General features: G+C 41.8%; 1 protein-coding gene across 1 annotated transcript in view; it reads left to right on the top strand.

Annotated features, from left to right (window-relative positions):
* The first annotated feature begins 4,256 nt into the window (after positions 1-4,256).
* P3H2 (prolyl 3-hydroxylase 2) overlaps positions 4,257-27,596 on the top strand; it is a 155,229-nt gene continuing 131,889 nt past the window's right edge. The window contains exon 1 of the mRNA XM_032875641.1: positions 4,257-4,866. Coding sequence (XP_032731532.1) covers positions 4,372-4,866 — 495 coding nt within the window. The 5' untranslated portion in view covers positions 4,257-4,371. The remainder of the gene's footprint in view (positions 4,867-27,596) is intronic.

Raw genomic sequence — 27,596 nt, 5'->3', positions numbered from 1 at the left:
GAGAAGTCAGCTTTGAAAACTATGAAGATTTGGAGAAAATAAAAAACTCCTGAGGATCTCCTCTTTTCTGAATTCCTTCCTGCTGGAGGTTCCCTAAAGCAAGTGGGTACTATGATGCTGTTGACTTGCAAACAGAAGTCGAAAGGAAATTCAAGCTTTTGTCAAAATTCATTCCAAATATAATAAAAAAGGAAGTGATTGAATCCCTTTTAAAGCTTTTGGATGGATTCTCTTGTGCTTTGGCTGTTCTCTGACTTTGTAAGGAATGGGGAACAAAAGCGAAATTGCACTCTCCCCATTCATATCCATCTTAACAGACATTCCAACATCTGCCACTTCCAATGGCTCCCTTTTCCACATCATCTTTTTTATTACTTTCCTGCATTTTTCTTTCTTTTCTCTTTCTAAAAATCTCACAAAGCTACCATCATCCAGTGCTCCGTGACACGAAGCATGTATGTTTGACATTTCGGTATGTAAAATGATTCATCGACTCCTGCCACTGTTAATCTATGTGATCCATGGGCCTAAGCTTCCTCATCTGTAATATAAGGAAATTGATTAAGATTTGCAGTGCTTAAGCTATGTTCTACCACAATGTTTCTCAACTTGAGCACTGTTGATACTTGAGGCTGGATAATTGTTGTAGGAGACACTCCTGTTCATTGTGGGATGGTTAGCATCATGCCCGGCTTTTATCCATTAGCTGCCATTAGTACAACTGTACTCCTCTTCCCTAGCTGTGGCAACCAATAGGGTTTCCTGGAGGGTAGAGGGAAGAATTGCTAACTAAAGCAGTGCTTCTCAAACATTGGTGACTATAGGAGCCCTGGGGAATGTAGTAGAAACATGAAGGCCCATACATGATTCTACTTCAAGAAGCCAGGGCCTCTGTGCCTTTTACTAGTTTTTAGATACACAACAAAATTTGAGAACCACTGTTCATGAGGAATCATACTGATGAAGTGACTCTCAAACTACGATATTGTGCAAAGAGCCTCAGGAACTTTTTAGAGTTCAAGGAAGGAAGGAAAGAGGCAGTCATCAAGGGATTTGTTAGAAACGCACATATTTAGGCTCCATCCCAGACTTAGGGAGTCAGAAATGCTGAGGTGCAATTCAGTTGTCTAAGAAATGGCCCATGTAAAGAGAAACTACATTCTTGGTACACCCAGCAAGACGTACAGATGTGTAGAAGTATGAGAGACCCAGGGAGGACTGCCTTTCAAACACAGGTTGATGCCACTGGGTAGAGCACTGCTTGGAATCAACTTCTCCATCCTGCATGGCTCTTATTGCTTTACGGTCATGAACACTTGTTCTGACCCAGTCTTACAAGGCAGATCAGATTGCCCTCCTTGGGGAGGAGGTATCTGAGGGGCGGCATGTCTCAGACTCATCAATCCTCCATAGCACCTGAGGTCCTGATCCTTAGCCTTCCTCTTTGGGCTATGGTATCTACGCTAGACTAGTGGTTCTGAATCTTGGTTTCGTCTTAGAATCACTGAGGGAATGTAAAACAAACAAACAAAAACCCCCAAAACTTAATGCTGGGACCATACCCCAGACCAATTAAGTCAGAATCTGAGAGCCAGATAGCTGTATTTCTGCCCTTTGCAGGTGATTCCAGTGTTCAAGCAATATTGAGATGTCAATGAAATGCTTCCTATAAAGTCGTGTAGGATTTTTATAGAGGGAAATAAGGAAGAAAGATATGTAAAAAGTTTGAAAATGGCCAGTTTGGGGGATCAGTAGAATGTCTGGTATGGCTACAGACTCTTAAGCTTTTGATTCTGTGCCAATACTAGAGCTTTCCCCAAGTTTTCCTAGATCCTTCCACTAGAAGCTATCTTTGCAGTTTCTGCATTTCCATATTACTTTGAATTGAATCTAACATGTACCACATTCTACTGTTACAGGGTTGCACTGTTCTTGTCTCACCAATATGAAAAATGAATCTCATGAACACGAAGGGAAAAAAAGTGAAGTGAAAGCTTCTTAAGTGAAGACATGAACAGAAAGGAAAGAAAAAGAAAAAGAAAAAAAGAAAACACAACTCTTGAGTGAGAAGGCTCCTGAAAGTGTTGGCACTGGGGTCTTTTATTAGAAAACTGACCAAGGAATCTGGTAAATTTCTTATCAATATCATGTCACATTTGTAAATATCATGAAAACTTCTTATTTTTATTTAGAAGCAACATGGTGGACTTGTAACTGTCATGAGAACAAACAAGGTATCCCCTTCTCTCTGGTTAATATCTTACGTATAACATTTCTTCATATCTGGGATTTCTGTGAGTCTCCTTAAGTAGCCCCCTGCTGTTCATGTAGCCCCTTACCTGTTTCTCCTTACCTAGCCTTGCCTGTCCCTTACTCACTACCTTGTGCTATAGTCACATATATGCAATTTGTCTCCTTCCTATACAACACTATGAGGTTTCAGGGAAAAGAACCCTGGCTTAGTCATCTCTCCCTTCTCCTAGAATATCTAATTGAGAGTAGGCATCCATAGATAGGAATTTAACTGATGTTTTATAAAATGATGTGGACATGACACCAAATGTAGGGATAATCTATAGCAAAGCCTCCTGGAACTTTATCTCCAGTCACACAGGAGGACTTCCTGGCCTAGTGTGCTTCAAAACTTTCCACAAGTGCACTGATAACTCCAGTCTCTGAGTCTTATCTGAAAAGAAAGAGAATCTCTAGAGAAAAAGTCTGGGCGGATGACCCAAGTACAAATTCTGGCATACTGAACATTCAAAGCTTTCAGTGCACGATCAGCTCCAAACTGGAGCTTTTCCATCAGTGAGATGAGCCAGAATGAGTGAGGTCTGGTGAAGAAAAAATAATAACAGCATGATTCTTTGGTGTCCCTTGAAATTACAAAGCCAAGGCTGCTCATGGTCAGAGTGGTCAAACCCAACAAAATGAATGAAAGCACGAGCATAAAACCCCAGCAACCTTCTCAGCATAGTGGGGATTCCACAGGAAAGACTTTTTTTGAACATTCGCATCAAATACTTGATATGTGTGGCTCTTTCCCATCCCCCTCCCCTCTTTCTCACCATCCCAGTGGCCAAGGAGACTTTGGGGAAATTGCCACAGGCACTAGAACACAGGAATGCCTTCAGGAGGCAGGTTGGAGGAGTCAAGGGTCCAGTGAGTAACCTCTCCGGAATCTCTTTGAGAGTCTGGAGCCAAGGTACAGGAAAGAGGGGAACACCGTGCCTCAGAAGGTATTTATGGGAGAGGAGAAGCAGAAGAACATGAAAGCCTCCAGCGAAAGTTGTGTTGAAGTCTGGCAAGCATTCTCATCTCTAGATTGATGTTCATTGCTTACGTCCGGGGTCCTGGGATTTTGAATTGCCTCTTTAGCTTTTAGAATAAGAATTTATATCTGAAAACCATTTGATGTGTTGAGATATTTGTCTCATAGGGGATGAGGAAATGGAGACTCACTGCGCAAAGGCACACAGTTGGTACACTAACGGGCAGACTGTAAGGACAGTCTCGCCGTCTTCCAAAGGTTCCCCAGGTCCTGTGATAGGGTCTAGGCCCAGAAAAGTGGGCTATTTTGCTTCTCTCTCGCCCCTACCCCTGCTCCAATGCAGACACACACACCCCTGCAAAATGGGGTGCGAAGGCAAGGGAGGGACCCTTGGTAAGGGAAGGAGCTGCAAGCTTTTGATTCCACAGGCCCAGGTTTGAGTAGTTTCTTTCGCCTTTTTACAGTTCTACACACTGAACTCATCACCCGCCTTTCTCCTCAAGCCTCCGCCCCTGGTGCTCTCCTCCCAGCCTGAGATGGAGCTTCAGTGCTTCTTCTAAAGGTGAAGGGCTCTGCAAACTGCGAGGTCCCGCACCGATTCCAGAAAATGTATGAGTCCTAACGAGAGTCCTAACGATACTCCTAACCTCACTGAGCCGGGTTTTATAAAGCGAGTATTTCCGCCCATTCTGCCACGCACAAGGGAGCGCACGTGGAAACCTCTCGCCCTGGGCTGGCCTCAAGCAGCGCCCGCTCTCCGGCTGGCACGGGGCGGTGCTGCGCCTGGCGTGCCGGCGGCGAGGTCCGGGCCTGCAGGGCGCGCTGAGTGCCGGCGAGCGGCTCGCGGAGGCTCGGGCAGCAGGAGGAGCGTGCGAGCTGTGGGCGTCCCTTTAAGAGCGGACGGCCGACCCGGCCTCCGCCTCTCAGTCCGCTGAGCGCTGCTGGTCACCTGGGGCTCGCGGGGCAGCCGGATCGCGAAGGGGCAGCCGGATCGCGGCGGGGCCGGCGCTCTCACCGCGGAGGTGGGAGACGCGACCCTGACGCCAGGTGCCGGGAGCCGTCTGGGAGCGTGGCCGTCCCGCGCCTCTCCGCGCCGGAGGATGCGGGAGCGCATCTGGGCGCCGCTGCCGCCGCCGCCGCCGCCGCTGCTGCCGCTGCTGCTGCTGCTGCTGCTCCCGCCGCCGCTGTGGGGCGGCCCCCATGACAGCCCGCGCCCCGAGCAGCAGCGTGAGCCCGGGCCTCTGCAGCCCTTCGACCTGCTCTACGCCAGCGGCGTGGCCGCCTACTACAGCGAGGACTACGAGCTGGCGGTGCGCGACTTGGAAGCGGCGCTGCGCAGCCACCGGCGCCTGCGGGAGGTCCGAGCGCGCTGCGCCCGCCACTGCGCCGCACGCCGCGCGCTCGCGCCCCCAGGCGCCGGTCCCGCGGCGGAGCTGCCGTTCTTCCGCGCGCTGCTGGAGCGGGCGCGCTGCTACCGCAGCTGCCAGAGCCAGCGCCTCGGGGGCCCCGTGTCCCGCCACCGCGTCAGCGAGGATGTGCGTAGCGACTTCCAGCGCAGAGTGCCCTACAACTACCTGCAGCGGGCCTACATCAAGGTACGCAGAGCGCACCGCTAACCCCTGCGACTCCGGGACACCCTCGAGAGCCCTCTCCCCCGCCCCAGTCCCGGAGCCCGCGCTCTGCTCATTAACCTTTAAGGGTGGGTCTCCTCGGACCTGCCTGTCCCGCCTTTGTGCCGCTAGGGATCTGGTGGCCCAGGCTCGGTAACAAACAGTAGGTGGAACCTGCGCAAGCCTGTAGCTCCTTGGGCATCAACTTGCCTCTTGAAAAGGGGACTGCATTGATAAAATGATGCTTAAAGTACCCATTCAGCACTAATTCCTGAGACGTGGGCAGAGCTGGGTTTAGTGTAAGGTCTACTCTCGCTTCATTTCTTGGTCCAACCTCACCCCCGTTTCTCTTCCTTCTCCACTCCCCCATCCCTCCTACACTCTACCCTGCACCTTTTCTCTGAAGTTTACAAGAAAACATCCTCATAAAGCAGAATTAAAAGTTGACTTGCTCTGGAACAAATGTGTTATCCTCTAATCTCCCCTGAGCCTACAAAACAGTAAAGATCAAAAGTTAAAGAGAAGGTGTGGTGGGAGAAGTGGATCTCTGTGAGTCAGTCTTCGTAAAAATACCCAAAGTGCTGACTGTGCCCCCTTTACTAGGCAACTTCCAATTCCTGGAGGTAAGCATTGGAGTGAGTTATTTGACATCAGATGCCCAATATTCTCCTTTGGGGTTTTGTGTGTGTGTGTGTGTGTGTGTGTGTGTGTGTGTTCAGCCTGCCTGAAGTTAGTGTCAGGAGGTATTCTGTGTATATTGGTATTTTATCCACATTCACAATTTTGAAGATCTATCTGGATGCTTCAGCAGAGAGAATTCAGTCTGTGCTTCTGGAAACACCCCTCTCTCAACCCATGTGGCTCTGAACTTACACTTTCTCTCATACTCTCTACTTTCTGGGTTTTATATCAATGGGTCAGTGTCTCCTCCACACCTGCTAAAGTGGCAGCTTTGTGGGTTGTCCTCCACTAGCATTAGCCAATAGGCCAAGCTGCGTTTCTAGGGTGGCAGATATACACACCATGTATAGATCCACATGCACACTGTCCCACAAGGTCTGGGCTCCTGTGGGAAGGACACCCTGGACATGTGCAGTTGTTTGTGGAGTTCAGGAAATCACAACTGAGAGGAACTCTGAAGGCCCAGTGCTAGGGCCAAGGGGCCGAGGTACACTAGACTAATATCTTGCGTAAGAAATGAGGATCAAGCCTGAACCTTTCAAGGATTTGTCTTCTGCTTGTTTTTGCTTCTTGATGAATTTGCTAAACCATGCATTAAGTATAAATCTGATCTTTTTTTGGATGAATGGCCTAATTTTTGGTGGTCTTAGAGAATCAGTCAGTGGCAGAGATGGAGGAGACCTTAAGTACCTGACAGCAGAAGACATCCTGAGCCAGTTCCCAGGATAGAACATGGGTAGTTGAGTTTGGTCCTGTTAGCAGGTCTTCCCAAGAGTCTCCGATGTAAGGCTGGCACTCTTGCTGATAGTTCTGTCACACATTTGGGGGAGATTTTCCTTTCTCATGTCTGGAGAAGAAATGAATATTCTTCTCCAGTCCTATAAAAACAAATAACCATGAGGTAACTCTCAAAATGTGGGTTTCTCTAGTTCTGTAATTAAGCTTACATCACTGTTAATGTTACATAGATCAGTCATTCTGCTTCAGTCCCCTGGTCAGAGGTCAAAGAAGGTGAGCTTGTAGGTTTGAGATGCCTCAAATTTTTGCAGTGAACTGGTTATAGGAATTAGTTACTCATGGGCACCTTTGTGGGTGAACTGTTGGGTGTGATCTGATGAAGCAACATAGTTTTAACAAGTTCTCCCCAAAATATGTGAACCCATGTCCTAATTTCTGTTTGACCAGCAGTGTTCGTAAGAACAGAGTAAGTATCTTCTAGTAAGCAAAGCTTCTTGCATCTATATAGTTGATGATCTCTTAAGGAGGAGATACTTGTATTTCTTTGGAAACTCACTTTTGATGGTTGAGTTTGTAGGATTGTCTCTGTGAACATGTAATAAGGTGTACCATGCTTCTTCCCCTCCCCTCTCCTAAGAGCTCCACAATTTCAGTCTCTGCTTGGCTTCCTGGGAATTTTAATCATAAACACATGCATGCGTGCACGCACCCATGCACGCAGACACCGTCCTTTGAGAGTAAAACAAAGCTCTCAAATAACAACAAGGTGCTGTCAGGCTCTGACAAGTCTGAATTCAGAAGTGTTTACTCCCCATTGGTAGAATGTGCAGTTCCCCGGATGTGCTCAGATAGGAGCACGGCCCCTCATGTTGTTGAATAACCTTGGACCTCTGTGATCCAGTTTGCACTTGAAAAGGATGCTCCTGGGCCACGTTGAATTCAATGGGGAGTTTGCAGCCAGAATTTGAAAACTATGAATCCTGTAATATGGTCAGAACTAGCGGGCTTCCTAGAGATAAGGAAGCACAGTTATTCCTGTGTTAGGATCTCCCAGCTGTAGAAGCTCTTGGGAGCTGCTGCTTCTCCACTGGACCCCAGTTAGTGAGCCACCGATGGAAGCAGATCTCTTCTCCTGGTGTGTCGGAGAGGAAAATGTATTGAGAATTATGAAATCCGAGTCCCGACAAGTTCAATTTCTCATTTCACTGATGAAAGGGAGAGCCAGTGAGGGAAGGGGGCTTATTCAGTGTTACATATTTAATGGCGGAGCCAACATGATTTGATGAAAGGAGCCCAGGACTGATATTCGGGAGTCTGGCCTTTGCCAATATCTGATGCCCATGTCTGTGCTGTGCCCACTGCCCTGCGCGCCCCCCCTACCCCCCGTCGCCTCAGGTCCCAGGGCATGCTACAATCCCCAGGGCTCTCCTTCTGCCAGATTTGGACAGCTCCAGGGATGAGTAGGTCCTTGCCCTGTGGCGTAACAGAGACTCATTGCATTTATCTTAAGCTCTGCTCTGTAGAATATTCCTTGAGAGCGGGCATGTTGGGAATTTGTCTGGACAGTGATGAGGCAGTAGTTCCACCGGGTTCCTAGACACGCCTTTCTGTTTAAATGCAGGGTGAGACTCTTCAAACCCCGATTTTTATCATTTCAGATTGTAAGACATAACTCATGATTCATACCCCAAAGCCCGAGATAGAACTTTCATCATGGTATGCTCTGCTCAGAAATCTTCCTTGGTTTCTCCATGCTGCCTTATAAAGCCCACATAGTTGAATGCAGCATCCAGATCCTGCCTCCCTGTACCTTTCCCGGGGATATCTCCCCCACTCAACCCCCTCCCGCCAGACAGAAGGATGGCTGCTTGGTCTTCTCTATCTGCTTCTTTTGCATACCTGGGTTTTGTTTATTCTCTAGGAGGCAGGTGGGCTCTGGCTTGGGATAGATCTAGAACTGAAATTTACCTCTTCAGTCTCTGGCTGACCGTGAACAAATGACATACATTTTCTGAGGTTCGCTTTCTCCATGTGTAACATGGGGAGATAATAGGACTTACCTGATTGATTTAGGTTAGATTTAAGAGAAGATTTATGTAAGGTACTCAGAGCAGGGCCTGTTTCTCAAAAAACAATGGAGACCTGTTTCTTCTTATTATTAATTTGATAGTAGATTTTTCCTCCTCCTTCTGTACATGTTCAAATTGTAACTGTCCTAACCCAAATATACCTGTTTCTGTGAGGCCCTCCTTCACACCCTTTGCAACTCTCACAAGAACACCCTTTGGGGCACTTGAGTGGCTCAGTGAGTGAAGCCTCTGCCTTTGGCTCAGGTCATGATCTCAGGGCCCTGGGATCAAGCCCCGCATTGGGCTCTTTGCTCAGCAGGGAGCCTGCTTCCCCCTCTCTCTGCCTGCTGCTCTGCCTACTTCTGATCTCTCTCTGTCAAATAAATAATATCTTTAAAAAAAAAAAAAGAACACCCTTTCTGCCTCCTTTGAATGTCCACAGCGAGGAATCTCTTCCTCTCATGTTTCATTTTGGACTTTGTTCTTTCAGAATTTATGTATTTGCCTATCAGTGATGTGAACTCCTTGACATCAAAGAACTATCTTAGTCACTTTTGTATGTCCCAAAGTGGGAGTTTCCAGATTGGGATGATTATTAGGTAAAGGATTATTATTAATCATCTGAGCATGAAAAATATGATTTAAAATGAGGGATTTAGGTACTGTAGGTCTGAGTTGGTCCTCAGTATCTATACTCCCCAAACATCTATAATGTATATAGATTTACATACAAATAGATATATGTACATAGATGTATGTAAATGCTCAGCCTATATTTGTGGAATGAATAATAGCTTGGTTTCTTATGTATGAAATATTGTGGAGAAAGGTCTCTGAGTAGTGGCAGGGGGTTTTCTCACACTGGTTACTCGGTGTCCTGGCTGGTCAGATGCGGGACAAAGTCACGGAAAGACTAGATTCCTTGACTTCTCACTCTTTTCCTACTTGTAAGTTCTGGCTAATGTTGTAGAACTCTGTTCCTTTCCCCTCCATCTTTCTTTCCTAATTTAATTATTACTTAAAACTGTGCTTTAGAAAACCCTTGACACATTGTGCCTGCTTTACATACATTTGTTGAGTTTAAACAAATGTAAGAAAGATGTTTTTTTTTCCCTTATCTTTGTGCTTGATCACCAGGAATAGTTTTGACAGTGACTGTTTTTCTCCCACTGTTCCCAGCCACTCAATAAAAACAAAAAAGCAAAAAAACAAAAAGCAAAAAACTAGTGGCGCTTATTTTTTTATTTTTTATTTTTTTACTTAAAACAAGCTTGCCCCTGCCTGTTTTGTTTCTGAGTTGGTGCTTTTAGCCATTTGACCTTTGTTTTTCTTCTCAGGATTGAAGGGGGGTAGAAAAGGAAATAGCAATTAAGTTAGGCAATCCTATCTCCCTCCCAAAGTCCTCTCCCTAAACTCCCTTTCTCTTGACCATAATCTCTTTTATTAGTGGTTTCTAGAAAAGAAGAGTAAACTCTAGGAACTTTCTCACTTTTAATCTGTTCTATCAACTTCTTTTTCTTTCTAGATGAATGCCTTCACAAGCACAAAATGGAAACCCTAGGTCTCAACTGTTAGTTCAGAATAAAAACCTTTTGTGTATCCCATTTTCAAATCTCTCTTTTTTTTTAAACATATATGTAGACTATATACATTTTGTCCCCAAATTATTTCAAATAGGAAGTTGACTTTATATCTTCTTGAAATAGCTGTTCTGAAATTTTCCTAGGGATTATTTCCTCTGGGGGAGGGGGAGAGTGGTGAGGCTTTTTTTTTTTTTTTTTGTCTCACAATTGAGACTTTTTTTATGCTCCATGAAAATCCATTAGTACCATCTTTCTGTCCTGTTTCTTGGGAAGGAAACACGGGAGATTGTTTGTCTAGCAGCTTTTAGGTCCTGAGCCAAGGAATCGGAATCCTAGTCATCTCCCAGAGGGGGCAGGCCATTTGGAGGCTCTGTCAGCTCTTTATCAGTCTTCCCTCGATATTACAAATAGTTAGTGCCACCAAAGCCTTAAAATTCAGTTTGATGAGAGTAGCAACTGCTTACTTACCTCATCCTTAGTCTGGTGAATCAGGGATTCCTTTGCAGGTTTTAATAAAGGAAAGCAGTAAACTGCTTGTCTCTCTTCCCAGATCCCGTCTCTGAGAATCTAGTGTGTTCTATCACTAATATCATTTGTCCCCTGCTAAACTCCAAAGGAATAGCTGTGTGGAATTCTTTTGGGAATGTCTGATAAAATATCAACTTGCTTCAGGGGGAGTTGACACATTCTGAAAGGTGGGTGGGTTCACCTAAAATTAAAATTTGCTGTAATGGTGGTTCCTTTGTACTGCCAAGGAATTGAGTAAACTGGGTTTCTTAGAATCCCTTACAGATCTTCGAGCTGGGAGAGAGGGATCAGTATTTTGCTCAAGAAACGTGGGAAAGCAAGGGCGACAAGTACTATTGATTAGAACTATGTAATGCTACAACTTGAAGGACCCTCAGAGATCTTGAAGTCTATCCCTGTCCCTTAATAGCTGATGACACTGGCCTCACAGTTTCCATGACAAATCAAGAAGAGTCAGTAAGCTGAGGACAGAAGGTAGGTATTCTAATTTACGGCTTGTGCTCTTTCCAGACTCTGTGCCATGGGCATGGGTACCTCCTGAAGGGCGCTCTGGTGAATTGGGTGCAGCTGAGACCTGCAGTGGACCTGGTGCCTTTGGAGACAGAACAGACCCTAGACTGGCCTGCCCACCCTGCATTTTCATTCGCATGATACGTAGGCCACTCAGCCAAGAGTCATAGTTGTCTGGTGGAAAATTTTGCATTTCTTATTAGGAAAAATAATTTCTCCTGTCTTTTTTTCCATTCAGCTTTTCTCCTATAATTCTTTTTCTGTCCTTTTATCCATCCTTCCTTTCCTGCTGTCTGACTTCTTAGCTATGTAATTTCCATGAGAGCTAACCCTCATTTGCCAAATGGCCCAAACACATCTTTAAAAAAAAAATGATTTGGTATGCTTTAGTGCTGAGTGTATGATTTTTAGTTTTCAGGACTGAAGAGGGTTGCAGACTATTGTCAGAAGAAGCTGGTTTCACTTGGCCCCACCCCTTTCTGCTTTACTTTGTCGTCTGTACTTCTCTCTTTCTGCCTTTCCTCCCTGATCCCTTGTCCTGTCAGTGGTCCACACAGTGCAATCAGATATGAAAAGGAGAAGGTTGAGGGGCTTTATAGAGGAGAGAGAAAAGCAGGTAGTGGTAGAGGCATTGTCAGGTCTCTGGCTCTAATGAATTAAAGGCCACAGAGCCTCTTGTTTAATTGGATACACAGACATTGTTATCTACCTCTGTGAAACTTTTTAATGTTCTTTCCCCTGGATGCCCTGTGCATGACTTGGGCATATCTTGGGAAAATGTTCCCTTCCTTTCCCAACATCCCATCTTTCTGCAGCTGCTCACTGCCACATTCATGGAACATCAGTGTTCTAACCATCCCATTTTACAGATGGGAAAATAGAGCCTGAGGGAATATCAAGTTGTCCAAATTTATCCAGCAATTTAATGGAAGAGCCAGGGTTAGAATCCAAGAACCCTGAGTTCCACATCTGTGACATTGCTGATAACTATTATTTGTAAGACTCACACTAAAAACAAAAGCTCAACCAAATTAAAGTGAAACACATCATTTGTTAGTTGGAATAAGCCCAGAAAATAAAAGCTCCCTTATGCAATGTTATTTTCTGAACTACTGTGCTGCCCACTTCTGAGAAGAACTCAAATATAGGAACCTGGGTTAGTGCTCTTCCCCAGTAAGCCTAATGCAAATGAACAAGGCAAAGACTCTTCTTTGGAAGGGAAATGAAGGAATAGAGCCAGAGAGAGAGACCCAAGATGTCAGATTTTCCAGGAGCTCAGTGGTATCAGAATGATCCTACTGGAATTCATTATCTGTAAAAAGTAGATTCGGTTTTTGTTCAAGTAATGGGATACTGCTGAGGATTGCAGTGTAATTAAACTGGAACTCAAGAAGGGACTGGAGAAAACAAGAAATATAATGAAATAAATAAATCCAAAGAAAAACAGAGAAACTGTTAACAAACCTTCAATCACAGAAACGTTAAGTGAGCCAATTTTGATTTGTTTTTCCTGCTTGAATGCTAAATTTTTAGCTCTTACTCTGCCAAGATCAATAGGCTTGCATGAAGAAATCAACACATAATTAGGACTCCAGACACAGTGAATTACCTTAAAACCAGATTTGGCTGTTTTTAAAGGAATGACCTCAAATTATAGTATCAAAGACTAACCCAAAAGACCATACTAATTATTTCCCCACTGAAACAAGAGCTATTTCTTAATAATATTTCTTAAATTGAATCCAGAATCAACAGTCAGCATCTGATTTTAGTATGTGGCATTTAGAAATGGCACCAGGGACAGAGACCTTCACAGTCAATCATAGTTTCTGTAGGATTGCCACAGACTCACTTATGCCATGAAGTCTGCAGGATTTCCGTAGACATTTCAGCTGGAGTGTCCAAATCTTGGCTTATTGATATTTTGGGATGAATAGTTCTTTGTTGCCATGGGCTGTCCCGTACATTTGGGGATGGTTGGCAGCACCCCTGGTCTTTGCCTACTAGATAGTGGTAGCTACACATTCAGGACCCCTCCCAGCTGTGACCCCCCCCAACAAAAAAAGTTTTCATACATTGCAAAATGTCTCTTGGGGTTCAAAATCATTTCACATAGAGAACCACTGATTTAAATATTTGGCCATATTTGAGATAACTGGACATTAAGGTGAGACAAGTACAAATGAAGTCTTTGACAATACATGCTAGATAGCAACGTGTTCACTAATCATGATATTTATGAAAACGAAAATGTTGAACTATAATTTGACACCTTTTATGAGGGGAAACGCAAAATGCAAATCCCGGGGCTTATATCCTACAGCTGGTCCTCCCCTGTGGGTGCACTAATTCAGCTTGCGGGAAAGAGCAGAGGGTCTGGCTTCACTCTACTTACACTTTTCAACTGAACGTGATAGGACAGGCTGCTGTAGCAATACAAACTAACACTTTTTAGTGCTAAACTCCAGAATTAACTTAGGTCTCTTTCTACTCAGAGTGTACCCAAACTCAGTCGTTTAAAAATAATTCACTGCAACTCTTAGTTTTCTTGGGCTTAGCTCTGTGTCACGTGTAATCTTAGAAGAAAAATTGACCTATTGACCTAACCCTAAACAGAAGAAGTCTGAAAAGTGGGGACCATAAATAAGAGGGTGTCTTAGAGGAAAGAAGAAATGGCATAGAGATTGAGACAGAGAGAGAGTCAGAAGGTGTCTCAGTCTTTTTGGGCTACTATCACAGAACACCCCAAGCTGGGTGGCTTGTAAACAGCAAACATTTCCCTCTCCCAGTTCTGGACGCTGTGAGGCCAAGATCGTGGCACCAGTGGATTCGGTGTCTAGTGAGAGTCCTGCTTTGCTATGACTTCACATGGCGAAAGGGGCCATGAGGCTTGTTGGGGTCACTAATACAATATAAGGTCACTAATCCCATGCATGAAGACTCTGCCTTCATGACCTAATCACCTCCCAAATGACCACCTCCTGATACCATCACCTTGGGGACTATGTTTCAAGACAGGAATTTCAGGAGGACACAAACATTCACACCCCACCAAAGGGAAATAGGAAGATAAAGGGAGAAAGATGGAGAGAGGATAGAAACAATTAAGTACAGGAAAATAAGAGCAATGAAATCAAAAGAGCCAGGTCCCCCACGTAAAAGGATGCTGCCTGAAGTAACATGTGGGCGTCACACGCTGACATCCATGCCTGTCCTAGAGCCAGTCCTTTGGAAGCAAATGTTGGTCATTCTTCAGTGCTATAATGCTGTAGGCCCCATTCACAGTACAGATGTTTCTGCTTTGAGAAAGCCTAGGGTAGCAGGGCCGCTCCATTTCCTCAGTGACACAGAGAAGGAAGGTGTCCCTTTGGGGGAGATTCTACGTGCACAGCCCTGAAAAATCGCCAAATGATATGACCCCCACCTCATATAAATATATAAATAAATGCCACAGGAAACCAAACAAAAAGAAAGAGAGTCTTAGTAAAAATGCTCACTTTTAATTTATGTGAAACCACACTGCTTTCTCAATGCAGCTGTTAAAGAATTTTCCAAGCTCTGTTACGAGATGTGAAGATGAAGAAGACATTTTCTCTACCTTCAAGTAGGTCATAGTTCATTGAGGGGAATAAGTGTGTATCCAGTTATAATATGAATCCATCACTGGAGAAACCCAATACTCCTATGTGATTATGTGGGAGGTCAGAGATGTTCTGTATCAGAGCGATAGAATTAGATGGGAAGAAAGACAGAACTTAAAGATTTGTGGCATGTGAGGAATACCATTTAGAAAACACTGGTAATTTTAAACTTTGAGATAGGAAAACAGGACTACAAAATAAAGACTATTGGAAGCAGAGATGGTGGAAAAGCTGGATGATTCATTGAATCCAGAGTACAGGTTGTTTTAAGTGTACATTGGAGTAATTGTAAGTTTTAAAAGAATGTGTACTAGTCTGAGGCTTGAAAAAAAATCCGTTTATGGTAATATATGAAATGCTGCCTTTTAGGAAATTTTACTAATAATTAGTTATAAATATACTGCCTCAAAGCGAAGTCCAAGTAGATTGTGACTTCAGTTGACTTTTTAAGTTTGTTAAGGGCAATGTCACTTTGCTACTCGAGGTTTCTGTGAAATCCTAGGAGCAGCTCAACCTTCCGTTTAACACTATGCCAAGTTACTCACGGTCTTTATGATTCCATGCCTATCTCTTGGAATAAAAATAATATATATATATATATATATATATATATGATATATATATATATATATATATCATATATAGATAGATAGATAATAAAATCATCTTTAAAAACCCCACCAAAACCAAACATCGGACTTAGCTTTGAGGCAGTACAATTTATAACTATAATTCTTAGTAATAATAGATATTATTTATTTTGTTACCTTGTTTCAGGTATTATGCTAAAAGCTTTACAACATTTTCCCCACCCAATTCTCATAATAACCCTACTACAGATCTTAGTTCAGTTGACCTTTGAACAACATGGGGGTTAAGTGCGCCAACCCCCACATGGTTGAAAATCCTCATACAACTTTTAACAACCCCCCAACAATTTAACTACTAATAGTTTACTATTTTCCTGAAGACTTACTAATAGCTTAATAATCAATAAACACATATTTTGTGTTTACATGTATATGTACTGTATTCTTATAATAAAGTTAGTTAGAGAAAATGTTCTTAAAATCATATGGAAGAGGAGTGGGTTAAGGGGTAGCTCAGTGGGTTAAGCATCTGACTCTTGGTTTCAGCTCAGGTCATGATATCAGGGTCCAGAGATTGAGCCCGTGTGGGCCTTCCTGCTGAGTGGGGAGTCTACGCAGGATTCTCCCTCTCCCTCTGCCCCCTGCCTGGCATGCGTGTACATGCTCTCTATCGCTCTCCCTCAGATAAATAAATCTTTGAAACAAAAATAATAAGGAAGAGAAAATATATTCATAGCACTGTGCTATATTTACTGGGAAAAAAATCTTAGTATAAGTGGATCTGCACAACTCAAACCTATGTTGTTCAGCGGTTAAGTGTATAATTTTCATTTTGCTACAGGAATAGTGAAGGTAGAAGTTTAAATAATATGTCTGAGAACATACACTTAGTACAACATAACAGAGTTAGAATCTGAACACAGGTTTTTCTGATGACAAAATCTGAGTTCTCACGTACTTCTCATGGCTGGCATTTTGGCATCAAATGGATGTATATTCAAAAAGTCCTGCCTTTTATGGTTGGGTTACCATGGGAAAGCTCACCTATATGAACCTAAGTTTCTTATCTGGAAAATGGGATAGTCATACCTACTTCAGTGGATTCTTATGAGAAGCTATTAATGAAAAGTTTGTCGGCTCATCTAGGTTGGCAGTGACACAAAAATACTTATTCTTTGCTTCTTGGCATCTGGGCAGAAGACAAGCTTGTGAGGGAAGGTGAAAGAAGAGAGAAAAGTTAAGCCAATATATTATGATAAACTGAGGGAATAATTACAATGTAGTAGGTTCAGAAAACTCTGAGGCCCAAAATACCAGAACCTGATCAACTCTGTTTGAGCTACTGGATTCAAGTTCACTTCTCTACACAATGGAGCACAGCCTCTTCTCATCACTGAACTAAAACAAAAATTATCCTGTGATTGGACACTTGGGACTGTGTTGCAAAAAGTCCTTTTGCTCTCTTCCCCACTACATTTTCTGACCCTTCTATTTCACAATTTCCTTGAGACTGTGGCCTCTTCTTTGTATTTTTCAAAAAAAAAAAAAAAATGGACTGTTCAAACACATTCCAAACCTTCTCTGTTTCTTATTAGTAGATAAAATCTCTTCCCACAGACCAACACATCTTGGGAATTTTAAGCCCCTGTAAGCCTCTTCTCCACCCTGATCTTGAGTACCCTTGGGGGATGGCCTAGGTTTGGGAATCCAAAAAAACATCTCTTTATCACAGACACTAAAAATATGACTGCCTCTTCTGTACCAGTCAGGTAAGTGGTTGAGTACTCAACAATGGGAGGGATGATTAGTCTAGGATTAAGCAATTTAGGCTCTATCTCTAGTTTTTTTCTTTTTTTAAGATTTTATTTAAAATCTCAAAATTTAAGTGAAGTGGGGGAGGAAGAGAGAGAGAGAGAGAGAGCACAAGCAGGAGGAGAGGCAGAGACTACCCACTGAGTGGAGACTGTTGTGGGGCTCAGATCCCAGGACCCCGAGATCATGACCTGAGCCAAAGTCAGAGGCTCAGATGACTGAGCAACCCAGGTGCCCTGGCTCTATCTCTGGTTTTATCACTAATGTTTCTCTCTAGGTCTTGAGGTGTCCTTTAGGAAAAGAGCAACATTACATCGGGTGGCTTGAAGAGCCGGTTTCTCTCTGCCAGCCGGAGATTCTAAAATGCTTCAGTGGACTGGCACTGTGATGCCATCTACCCACGGAAAAGAAGAAAGTGATGAGATTCTAGTGGAATACAAAGTAGAATGAGATACCATGAGTTTGAAAGGTCACAGGAAAGGAAGTCCTTCCGGTGTGTCTGATGCTAGTTCTCATCTTTAGATGGACAGTCACTGCAAAGCAGAACCTGAAAGAAGATCACGCTAGTATTAATTTGGTGGGACTTTAAGAGGTATTAGAAAAACTTTGGTATGTTCAGGAAGGATAGAGATAGATAAAAGACTCAAACTATGTTTTATAAGAGAAAAGTTGAAATAGGAATGAAAAGACTTAAGAAAAATGGTTTTAAAAAGATCATTATTTGAGACCATTATTGCTGATCTTTATGGCACCGAGAAACTGAAGAACTAGGTCCATAGAACAGAAGTTACAGAGAACCAGATCTTGGCTCAAATCTGAGCTACTCATATATAATCGAGAGCCCCAGGAGAAGGGGCTGAACAAGAATCTGACAAATGCTTCATAGGGCGACTGCCTTTAAGGGTAAACAAGCACAGAAGTGATATTGAGGTAGATAAGATTTAATGTTTTTTTTTTGTATGTTTGTTTTGTTGTTGTTGTTGTTGTTTTTTTCCCATCCAGAGTTAATAAGACTCTGTGATCTTATGAAATGAAAATTTGTCTTATACCCACAGATGGGTGATCATTAAATACTTTTTTTTAAAAAAACAATTTTATTTATTTATTTGACAGACAGAGATCACAAGTAGGCAGAGAGGCAGGCAGAGGGAGAGGGGGAAGCAGGCTCCCCGCTGAGCAGAGAGCCCGATGTGGGGCTCAATCCCAGGACCCTGAGATCATGATCTGAGCCGAAGGCAGAGGCTTAACCCACTGAGCCACCCAGGATCCCCTAAATACTTCTTTCATTAGAAAAGTCCTACAGCCCTTTTTCTGTCCTCCTCCTTCATTCTGGTTAATGAAATCTTAGACCAGGGTCGCCAGCACATTCCCTATGAATAACTTACCTAATGTGTATAAGGGAAGAGAAAACAAAACAAAACAAAACAAAACAAAACAAAACAAAACAGTACCAAGCTTTAAAACACCCATGGGAACACACACTCTTGTAATATTTAGCTGTAACAATATCCACATGTATATTTCACATCAGTCCTCTGGTTTCTGGCTCAAGTGTCTGTGAGGTAACATCTGAAGAGGGTTGAGCTGCAGTTTCCGAGTACTGCGGAAAGTTTTTAAATTGGATGTATAACAGTGGATCAGAACGTCCATGCATAAGAATTAAAGGTGGGTACCCCTGTCTTTGCACATGTGTCACAGTATACTCAGAAAACCCCATTTCATGTACAGAGGCTCTGCAGTGCTATTCTAATTTGCTTCAGTTCCATGCATTCCAGAGGCCTGTCTGAAAACCTGGCCATATTCCACACTGGACTTTCAGTTCCCAAACCTTTGCCAAAGTTCATTCTCATCAGTTTCCTATGTCGGTTGCTAGAGGGGTCTGCCCAGGACTGCCCACTTAATACTTAAAGATATGTTAAATATTCTTAAATATTTATAGAATCCCTTTATCTGCCTTCCTCCTCTCTGAAATATCTTCCTTACTCTCTAGATGGGATGGGAAGTTGTGCCTGCTACTCCTGGGGAAGAGGGGAGTAGAAGTCCAGGCTCTCTGCTGAGCCAGCTGGCCAGTGAGGGGAGGGCATGGTGTCTTTCCCCTTGTGTTTGCTCAAGTAGGACACTATTGTCACAAACACTTCCATTCTGTTATGCCTAACCTTTCTGGTCCTACAATTTGACAGAGCATGATTTGGGGGGCCTTTTTTGTCCACCCCTATTGGCATTTCTAGGTTGTAGGCTTTTCCCAAATCTAATCTGGGATATTTGGGAGACAAAAAGAAAATCCAGAAAATTCACTATTAGGGTCAAGTGCTGGGTCCCTAGACAGTCCACCTTCTTTGTCCTACCTTTCAGTCTTCCTGTGTTGGCCCTTTATAATATGTCCAGAGTTTTTAGGGGAAAATAAGGGGATATCTACGGAGAAATGGGTTTATTCCATCTTGCTCAGAGCCAGAAGTCTCCATGCAGACTCTTTAAGGAGGGATCTTTAAACTGTCGTGATGATGGTGAACACAATCAGGCCCCAATTAGGGCCTGATTCCAAGACTCTGGCAGAGCTGTTGCCAGCACTTTACTGCAGGAAGCTACAGAACAGTCTTCCTGATTTCTGACCAAAGGCTTCAGTCAACTTTCTTCTACCAACAGTACATCAAACCGAAGTAAATCAACTGGACTGTGACACTGTTCGTTGTTAGTATTCCTTCCTACTCTTGCTTTCAGCAGTGCTGCTCAGAAAGAAGTCCCAGCACGATTGGCGAGTTGCCGCTAGCCTGCCCCTTCACTTATTTATAGGTCCCTAGAGGAGACCCCTCTGATTTTACTCTCCACAAATACGTAAATATTTGATCATCCTGGTCTATTCTCCCAATAGGATACATAATAAAGATTTGTCTACTATATTATATATGAGAAACCAATTTACAGAGGACTTAAAATAAGAAAAAAAAAAATGCTCCTAAGTGACGATCCCCTCTTCTCATTCCCATTGTCCCAGAGTAAATATTACACTACCATAATTAATACCACCCTCGTTCTACAGACTGTTACATGGAAGTCTCTGACCTAGACATTGATGCATAGTTGATATTACTGCTTGATTCTTTGTACTTGGTCCAACTTTATATGTCAATTTAAGATTAATGACATAAAAAAATGATAACATGAAGCTGGGTGTGATGCTTTGGAAACAGTAGTAGGGGAAGGATTTGGAATGCTGTGGCTCTAATTATAAGATGTCGCGTAGCTATATGATGATGAACGTCCCATTTCTTGCTCTCAGTTTCTTCATTTATAAAATGAGGTGATTGAATTGTATAACCTTGAAATCTCTGCCAGCTTTAGTATATTTAGATATACTAAATCAGAGGATATTTCCTCTGATGTCTCTAGACTGAAACTTCCAGCCATTAGTTGTTTGCTCCTTGATTTGGTATAAATAAATCCTAGCATCTTACTCTCAACATGAAAAACTTCAATGTTTAGTCACTGAAATAGATGGTAGGCTTAGGCAATATAGAATACTGAATACATTAGAGAGTAAAGTCAAGCGGGAAGACCCTTTGGAATCATAGAAAAAAGCTTTTGTAGTAGCATCAGCATCCTGAAGAAATATTTTGACCTTATCACTCAAGTTAGAAACTGTATCTCTCTTCTCTAACTCCAGTACTAGAAACAATGTTATTTATTTGCTACACAGTTCTATACAGAACCTGAAATTCTGTAAGCTAATAGTTAAGATTCAATTTTATTTAAAGTTTTCAGATGATTAGTAGCCCAAGATTAACTCGACCCGTATCATTTAAAACCTTAAAAGGCACACAGTCTGATTATAAACAATAGATTAATTCCATAGATTCCTGAAAAAGACTTTAACTTCTTTGAATCTCAGTTTCCTTTTCTATAAAATGGGGATACTACTAATATTCTGTCTGTGGAACAGGTTTACTGTTAGCGTTGAAGAAAGTATTTTGAAAATGTTCAAATTCTATACAAATGTACAAGCATGGTCATCTTTTATTTTTAAGAGACAACGTACAGTTTATAAAATTGTTTTACCTTGTAAAATTGCTATTGCTCCATTAATAAAAGTTTTATATTATTTTTTAACCACACAAAATTGCTCATTTTTACTTGGAAAATGACAATATCCATCCTGGCCAATAAAGCTTAATAATATGGCCTAAAAGTATTTTTTTCAAATGCTTGCAAGCTTACATAAATCAAATTTGGATAGGACAACCATAAGAGAGTATATGTAGAGACTTTTTTTTTGTCCTCGAAATTTTTAAGATATCTGACTTCCTTTAATACATTCCAGACCTATGCATGCCTTTATCCCTGGGGGGTGGGGAGTGGGCAGTGGACACTTTTGCTTAAAATAATACTTGGAGCAGGAATTGTTTGATAAGGCCAGTGGTTAGAATATTTGCAGCTTCTTATTTTGAATTCCTATGATAACATCAGCTCCCCAAAATTATCTGGAAATTGGTGGGAGATCCAGCAGCAATAAAAATTGGGCCTTCAAGTTAGACTTCTAGATATGATGCATGAGGTAGAAAGAAAGGAAAGAATGTGGACTTGTGAGAGCGGTCTAGTAAGTGTGTGTTTGAGGGGGTTGTCTCATTAATTTTCAAGTCATAACTGGCATGATCCTCGAGCTGAAGTTATGTCAGTGCTGTGCTTTCCTAGGGCTTTTGGCTTGCTTTTGTTATTTTATCCATAGCTTGTTTGGTTTTTGAGTCTGTATGTGAGAACCAAGCACCATTATTAGAGCAATTCCTCCTTCCTTGAAGGCATGCAGCCTATCCGTGACAGAGTCAGGACATGCATGACAGGTCCCAGGGCTCAGCTTCCTGAACTGGTTGTCATTGCCTTTGAGTGGTGTGAATTACCATGGAAATGAAGAGAATCACGTCTCACTTTTGCATCATGCCTAGAAATTTGTGAAGTACATTCACATGCACGTCTTCACTTCCTCGTGGGAGCCCTATGAGAAAGCTGAGATTCTTGGTTTTGTCCAGACGCTGAGAGAATGGCGGTGTGACTCAGTGGAGGTTGTCTCGCTCCTACGCCAGTGTTCCTGCCAACATATCACAGCTGCTCTCTGTTCAGATTGGAAGCATTCTTTGTAGCCACAAAGCTATAAACTCTAATTAAAGTTTCCATTTCAAGGCTCTCATGATGCCATTTTTCTGTGTCTTTATCTTTTCTGATATGTGGTGTTTCTAAGCTAAAGAGACTATATTTCAGTCATTTGTCTTTCTCCTGAACATATGGGAGCTTTTCGCCCCATTGGGTGTCTGTGCTCACTGATCTATGACAGCATGAGAGGGGCTGGGTGTGAGAATGCTATTTCCAGCCAGCAGCTAGCATGATGGCACAAATGAATGTGGGATCACCAAAAGTTTTTCCCATCGGTTCTGGAATCCATACAGCTCTCTTGCTCTCTAGAGCCCTTTGGCCAAGACTCCCAACTGTCCATTTCACATAAATGAAATGACCTTTACATAGACCTAGATTATGAGACTAGTTCTTGAGGTATGTTTGTGTTCCCTTTTTAAAATCGAACTAAACATTCTATTTGTGTTTGGAATAAGCACTGATAGTGCTGTCTCCTTCTCTGATCAGCTAAAGGTCTATAGGGTTTTCAGAATCTAAGGTAGTTCATTGAAAGAGATGATTTACAATTAAACATTTTTGTTGTTTTGGTTTTTGCATTCAATCTATATTTACATGTTTTTCCCTTGATTTGCAGAGTTAGAATTATGATTTGTTTTTGTTTTTCAGTTTTCCCCTAAGTTGACATATATTCATGGACTTAGCCCTTTCTTGTTGTTCCTACTATGTGGCCCAAGAGAAACTTCCACTTAAATATCTGCTCTTAAACTTTTAGATGGAATTTGTTCTTTCATGTTGAGGAATTATGTGCAAAATTTATCCTTTTGAGAAATAATTCTTTGTATTTTATGGACTTTGAGAGAGTTTGGCTTTGAGACACAGTTCATTATTATTTTTTATTTATTATTATTGTTTTTATTTAAGTAATCTTTACACCCAATGTAAGGACTTAAACTCACAACCCCAAGATCAAGAGTCTCATGCTCTACCAACTGAGCCAGCCAGGTGCCCTGAGACACAGTTCAACTTTAAGCTTCTATGTATATCTTTGTAGTTTTAGGCAAGTTATTTAATGTATTTATGAGTCAGTTTTGTCACCCGGCAAATGAGCATAATAATAAATCTGGGTTGCCTTGTCTGTAAAATGAGCAGCTTCTAGAAGTAGTATGAACATTAAGTGAGTTTATTCATATAAAGTACTTAAATATGTCCAGTGAGTCATAAGCATGAAGTATACATTAACTTTTATGTTAAAAACTAATGGATCACACTTTGGGAAATACTGATTTTATTCTCTTAGTAAGTTTTCAAACTTGTGATATGGATTAGGTTTGGGCCAGCTGGTAGAATTGTTCTGATACAACCAAGCAATTGTGGTGGGTGTATTGTACTCAAGTGCAGCCAGACTGTTTGTTACATCAGGGCTGGTGACATTGAGTCAACATTTCCGAGGCCACCATTGTCCCAATACGTATGGAACTGTGCCTGGGTCCCAGGGATATTGCAGGGAAAATGTGAATCAGTAGGCTGTTTTACTTGGCTGCTAAATTTGGTTTACTGTTGCATAAATTAGGACATATCTGTCTAGAATGGTTTTTGTTGCCACCAGCAACCAGGGTCATAGAATTGAAGGACATCAGATATGCAAGAGAAATAGAAAATAACTTCTCAAATAATGCTTTCTGTAAGAATCCCAAGGCTAGTGGCAATGCTGATGAGAGCTAAATAGGAAATGTAGCCTGAGGCTTGAGATTTCCTGCTTGTAACTCAAAACGGATGTGGAAACAGACGTGAGGATGTGGTCCATGATTTTCCTTCCTGGGTGGAAGGAATAGCATCAGTATTAGGTTTTGCTGATTAGCAGTTTTTGCAATGAATGTAGCCCCACAGTTACAGGCAGTACAACAGCGATTAATTTTCCAGATCAGCTTCTTCTCAAGTCTGGTTATAAAACATACCAGATTGTTAGCCATTGTTCTGTATCAATGTTTGTGAAATTCTCAGAATGCATCGAAATTATTTTGGCTTGTGCTACCCAGTACCATTTGTCTTCTCGGAAGTAGAGCTGAAAATGGAGAAAGGATGTGTGTTTTTTGTCATGGAAAAGGACACATAAATAACTTCTTTGGAATCATTTAGTAAACAATATATAAATTTACAACATTTGATCTTCAATTTTCCTGGAATTTTCATTAAAGATTATTATGGTAAGTTTTGCCAAACTTAAATAAAGGCCATAAGCTTTTCAATCATTTCCAACATATCTACTGTTAATCCTGGAGACAATGCTATTGAACCAAACCAAACCAAAGCAGACAAACACTCCTTTTTGTACAGCCACTTACTCTGACTCCCATCCCCTGTCACATCTCCCCAGTGCCACTCCTGATCTCCCTCCTGGCCCCCGGACACCTTCCTTGAAGACTTCAGCTTCTGGCTCCTGAGACTTCAGCTTCAGCATGATCCTGGCTTTATATCAGCTCTCTAACTCCCAACCTGTAGTTCAATAACCATGAGGACATTGCTTTGATAGGTTTCCTTTAGTCTGCTCAAATTTCTTTATCTGATTTTTGCCGTTACTAGTTATCTTGTTTTTCAGAACTTCTCTTGATACCTTCACCTCCTGTCTTCATTTACCATTCTGTCTAAACCATCTCCCTGCTCAGCCTCTTTAACTATTCACTGCTATAGAGGCAGGTGAGCACTGGCATTGCAATAAAGACTGAGTGACTCTCTTTTCCTTAATCCGCTCTCCTATCAAGCTTTGAAGTAGTTAAGCCCTGAACATTACAGACCAGGGTCACAAAGCCATGCCTTTAGGATCTACCACTTATTGTCACCATGTACTCATTGCTAGGGGTTCAGGGTTGTTTGGGAGCTTTGTACTGTTCCCCAATATTTTTTCTCAAAGTTGATGTTCAGAATCATTTTGAGTCCTTGAATCTGCAATTCTTTGTTCTCTGCGTGACTTTATCTCCTACATTATTAAGGCAAGTTTTAATAAGGGACAGAATTTAGGATGGTATGATGGGAAAGGTGAAGAGAAGGCATGAGTATGAGTCCCTAAGAAGGTGAAATTAATACATGTTTGTATCTTTTTATGGATAAGAAAGTAAAGGTAAAAGAGCAAGATCAGAATTGACCCAACAGTTTGGAGCCCAGGTGATGGATGGCTTGTAATTCATGAACAAAAACAAGAAATACAGGAAAGAAATTGAGGGGAAGGATGTGATTTTCCTTGCCATTTCTGTTCCTCTTTGTCCTTTAAAAAGTCTAATTATATGTGTTTAATTACCTTAAATAAAACAGAAAAAAATTACTCAAAATGAATGAGCTTTCAAAATAAAAGGGCACATACCAGAAGCCAAATAGCGAACAGGACAGCAAGAATAATCCTCTTAATAAGTAAGGTTTAAGCCAACTAACGTTAAATAACTAGGATTGGAAAAATGCCATAAGTCCTTTGCCTTTCCTCAAAAAAATCAAAAACCCAAAAACAAAAACTGAAAGACAAAAAAAAAAAAAAAGCAAAAAAACCCCTAAACTCTCCCCAACCCCCCCAAAAAATAACAAACTCAAAACAAAAACAAAAACAAAAACCAAAAAACATGGAAGTGAGATAACACCTGTTAATGAGACTGCTTTCTAGATTTTCTATCTTGTCTTAAGTACAGGCTGTTTTGCTAAGCTGACTATCTCCTCTGAGGTTTTGTTTTTTAGCAAGACAGAGAGTGCCAGAGTTGGTGAGGAAGTGACACATGGTTCATAGCAGCTTGACCAGAATATGTACATGGCCCTTGTGTAGGATTTCAGCTGAAACGTTTCCTCTTGGATAGAAATACAGTTTGGCTAAGACCTCATGGAAAACGTGACTGCATGTCCTCAGTGACAAATTAGGAGCGCAAGGGATCTGGGTGGTTCCTACCATAAAGCTCAGGTTTGGTTCTCTCCTCCCTTTCCCTGTTTTTTTTCCCCCCTTAATATTCCAGCCTCTTTGTATCTCATCTTCTCCACTTGACAGAGTAGAAATAGATACTGAGTTTCCACCATCTCTTTACTCTCATGCTTTCAGAATGCTGTTTTCCTCTGCCAGCCTGTCCATTCTCTAAAAACTTCATTTGGCATCTTTGTTTTCAGTGTTATCCAAGTCTGTTTGTTAGGAGTCTGGCTTCTGCCATTGTTCCTTTAAAGCTTTTATAGACTGATACTAAAAAACAAAAAACAAAACAAAACAAAAAAACACTTTCTGGCATCAGGAAACATAAGGTACATATACTAACTAGTGCCAAATACCTGTGGAATTGTGCATCTTTCCCTAACCAAGTTGTCATTGAAGATGCACACATGTTATAATCACATTTCCTTTCTTTTCTTAAAGTAGGAATTAGCCTGGGACAGCCTATTATGTTATTGCATTAACTATGAATTAAGGAGAAGTGTGAAGTTGAGAGTATGTTTTTGTTAAGTTAAATCACAGTTATGTTCACTTTGTGTTTCCACAAGGTACCTGTGACTCCTAGAACCACTTCCATTGACCTGAAAACTTTATTTCAAACCAGAAGGCATTCAGCAGATGTAAGCTTATGTTGTCTCTGATTTACCTAGCAAGTAAATTTGTGTCTTCAAATCAGAATTAAATGAAAGCCATCAGGCATAATTTTTGGATCACCCATTTTTTAATTTATTTGCAGCCAGTATTCCTCTTCACTTGTATTATAAAAACTTGCTTCAATGTTTCATTCATTTATGGAACAAACATCATGTACTAAATGTGACAGAATCCCTGTCTTCAAGGTTCATAGTTTTGGGAGAGGGTAGGCAGATACATATGCCAAGTTTTAAATATAGTCTGTGAAAAGAACCATGAAAACACTGACGAGAGAGGGACCAACTCAGGGTGAGTCAAGGAAAACTTCTCCGGGAGGTTGACATTGGAAGTCATGACTTTCAAAAGTCACGCAGAAGAAGCAGGGCCAGGTCCTCCAAATCATGAGTAACCTGGTTAAAGACTTGGTGGTTGGTTAAGTGCTTGGTGAGGAAATTCTACTGGCTGTAAAGTCCGTTTTCTAAGGTAATAGTTCATAAAGGTTTTTTGAGTTTATAATCTGTTCAGTGAATTGTAGAAACTAATCTATAATAAAATGTTTGCCTGTTTACCAGATCAATATTTCATTTTAAGCAAGCACTTAACCCAACATGTATTTTTTAAAGACTATGTATTTATTTTAGAGAGAGAGAGAGCAAGCAATGGAAGGAACAGGGTGGGGGGAGGGAGAAGGAGATGATCTTCAGCATACTCTGCACTGAGCTGGGAGCCAGTCCAGGAGATGGATCCTGGGACCCTGAGATCATGACCTGAGCCAAAATCAAGAGCTGGAGGCTTAACCAACTGAGCCACCCAGGTACCCCTTTATTCAACATTTTTTTTTTTTTTTTTTAGTCCCTATG

The sequence above is a fragment of the Lontra canadensis genome, unplaced genomic scaffold (genome assembly GCF_010015895.1).
Source record: "Lontra canadensis isolate GAN:19392208 unplaced genomic scaffold, GSC_riverotter_1.0 scaffold56, whole genome shotgun sequence".
Taxonomy (NCBI): Eukaryota; Metazoa; Chordata; class Mammalia; order Carnivora; family Mustelidae; genus Lontra; species Lontra canadensis.
Note: the sequence above shows the minus strand (reverse complement) of the source record. Positions and strands in the feature narration are given on the sequence as shown.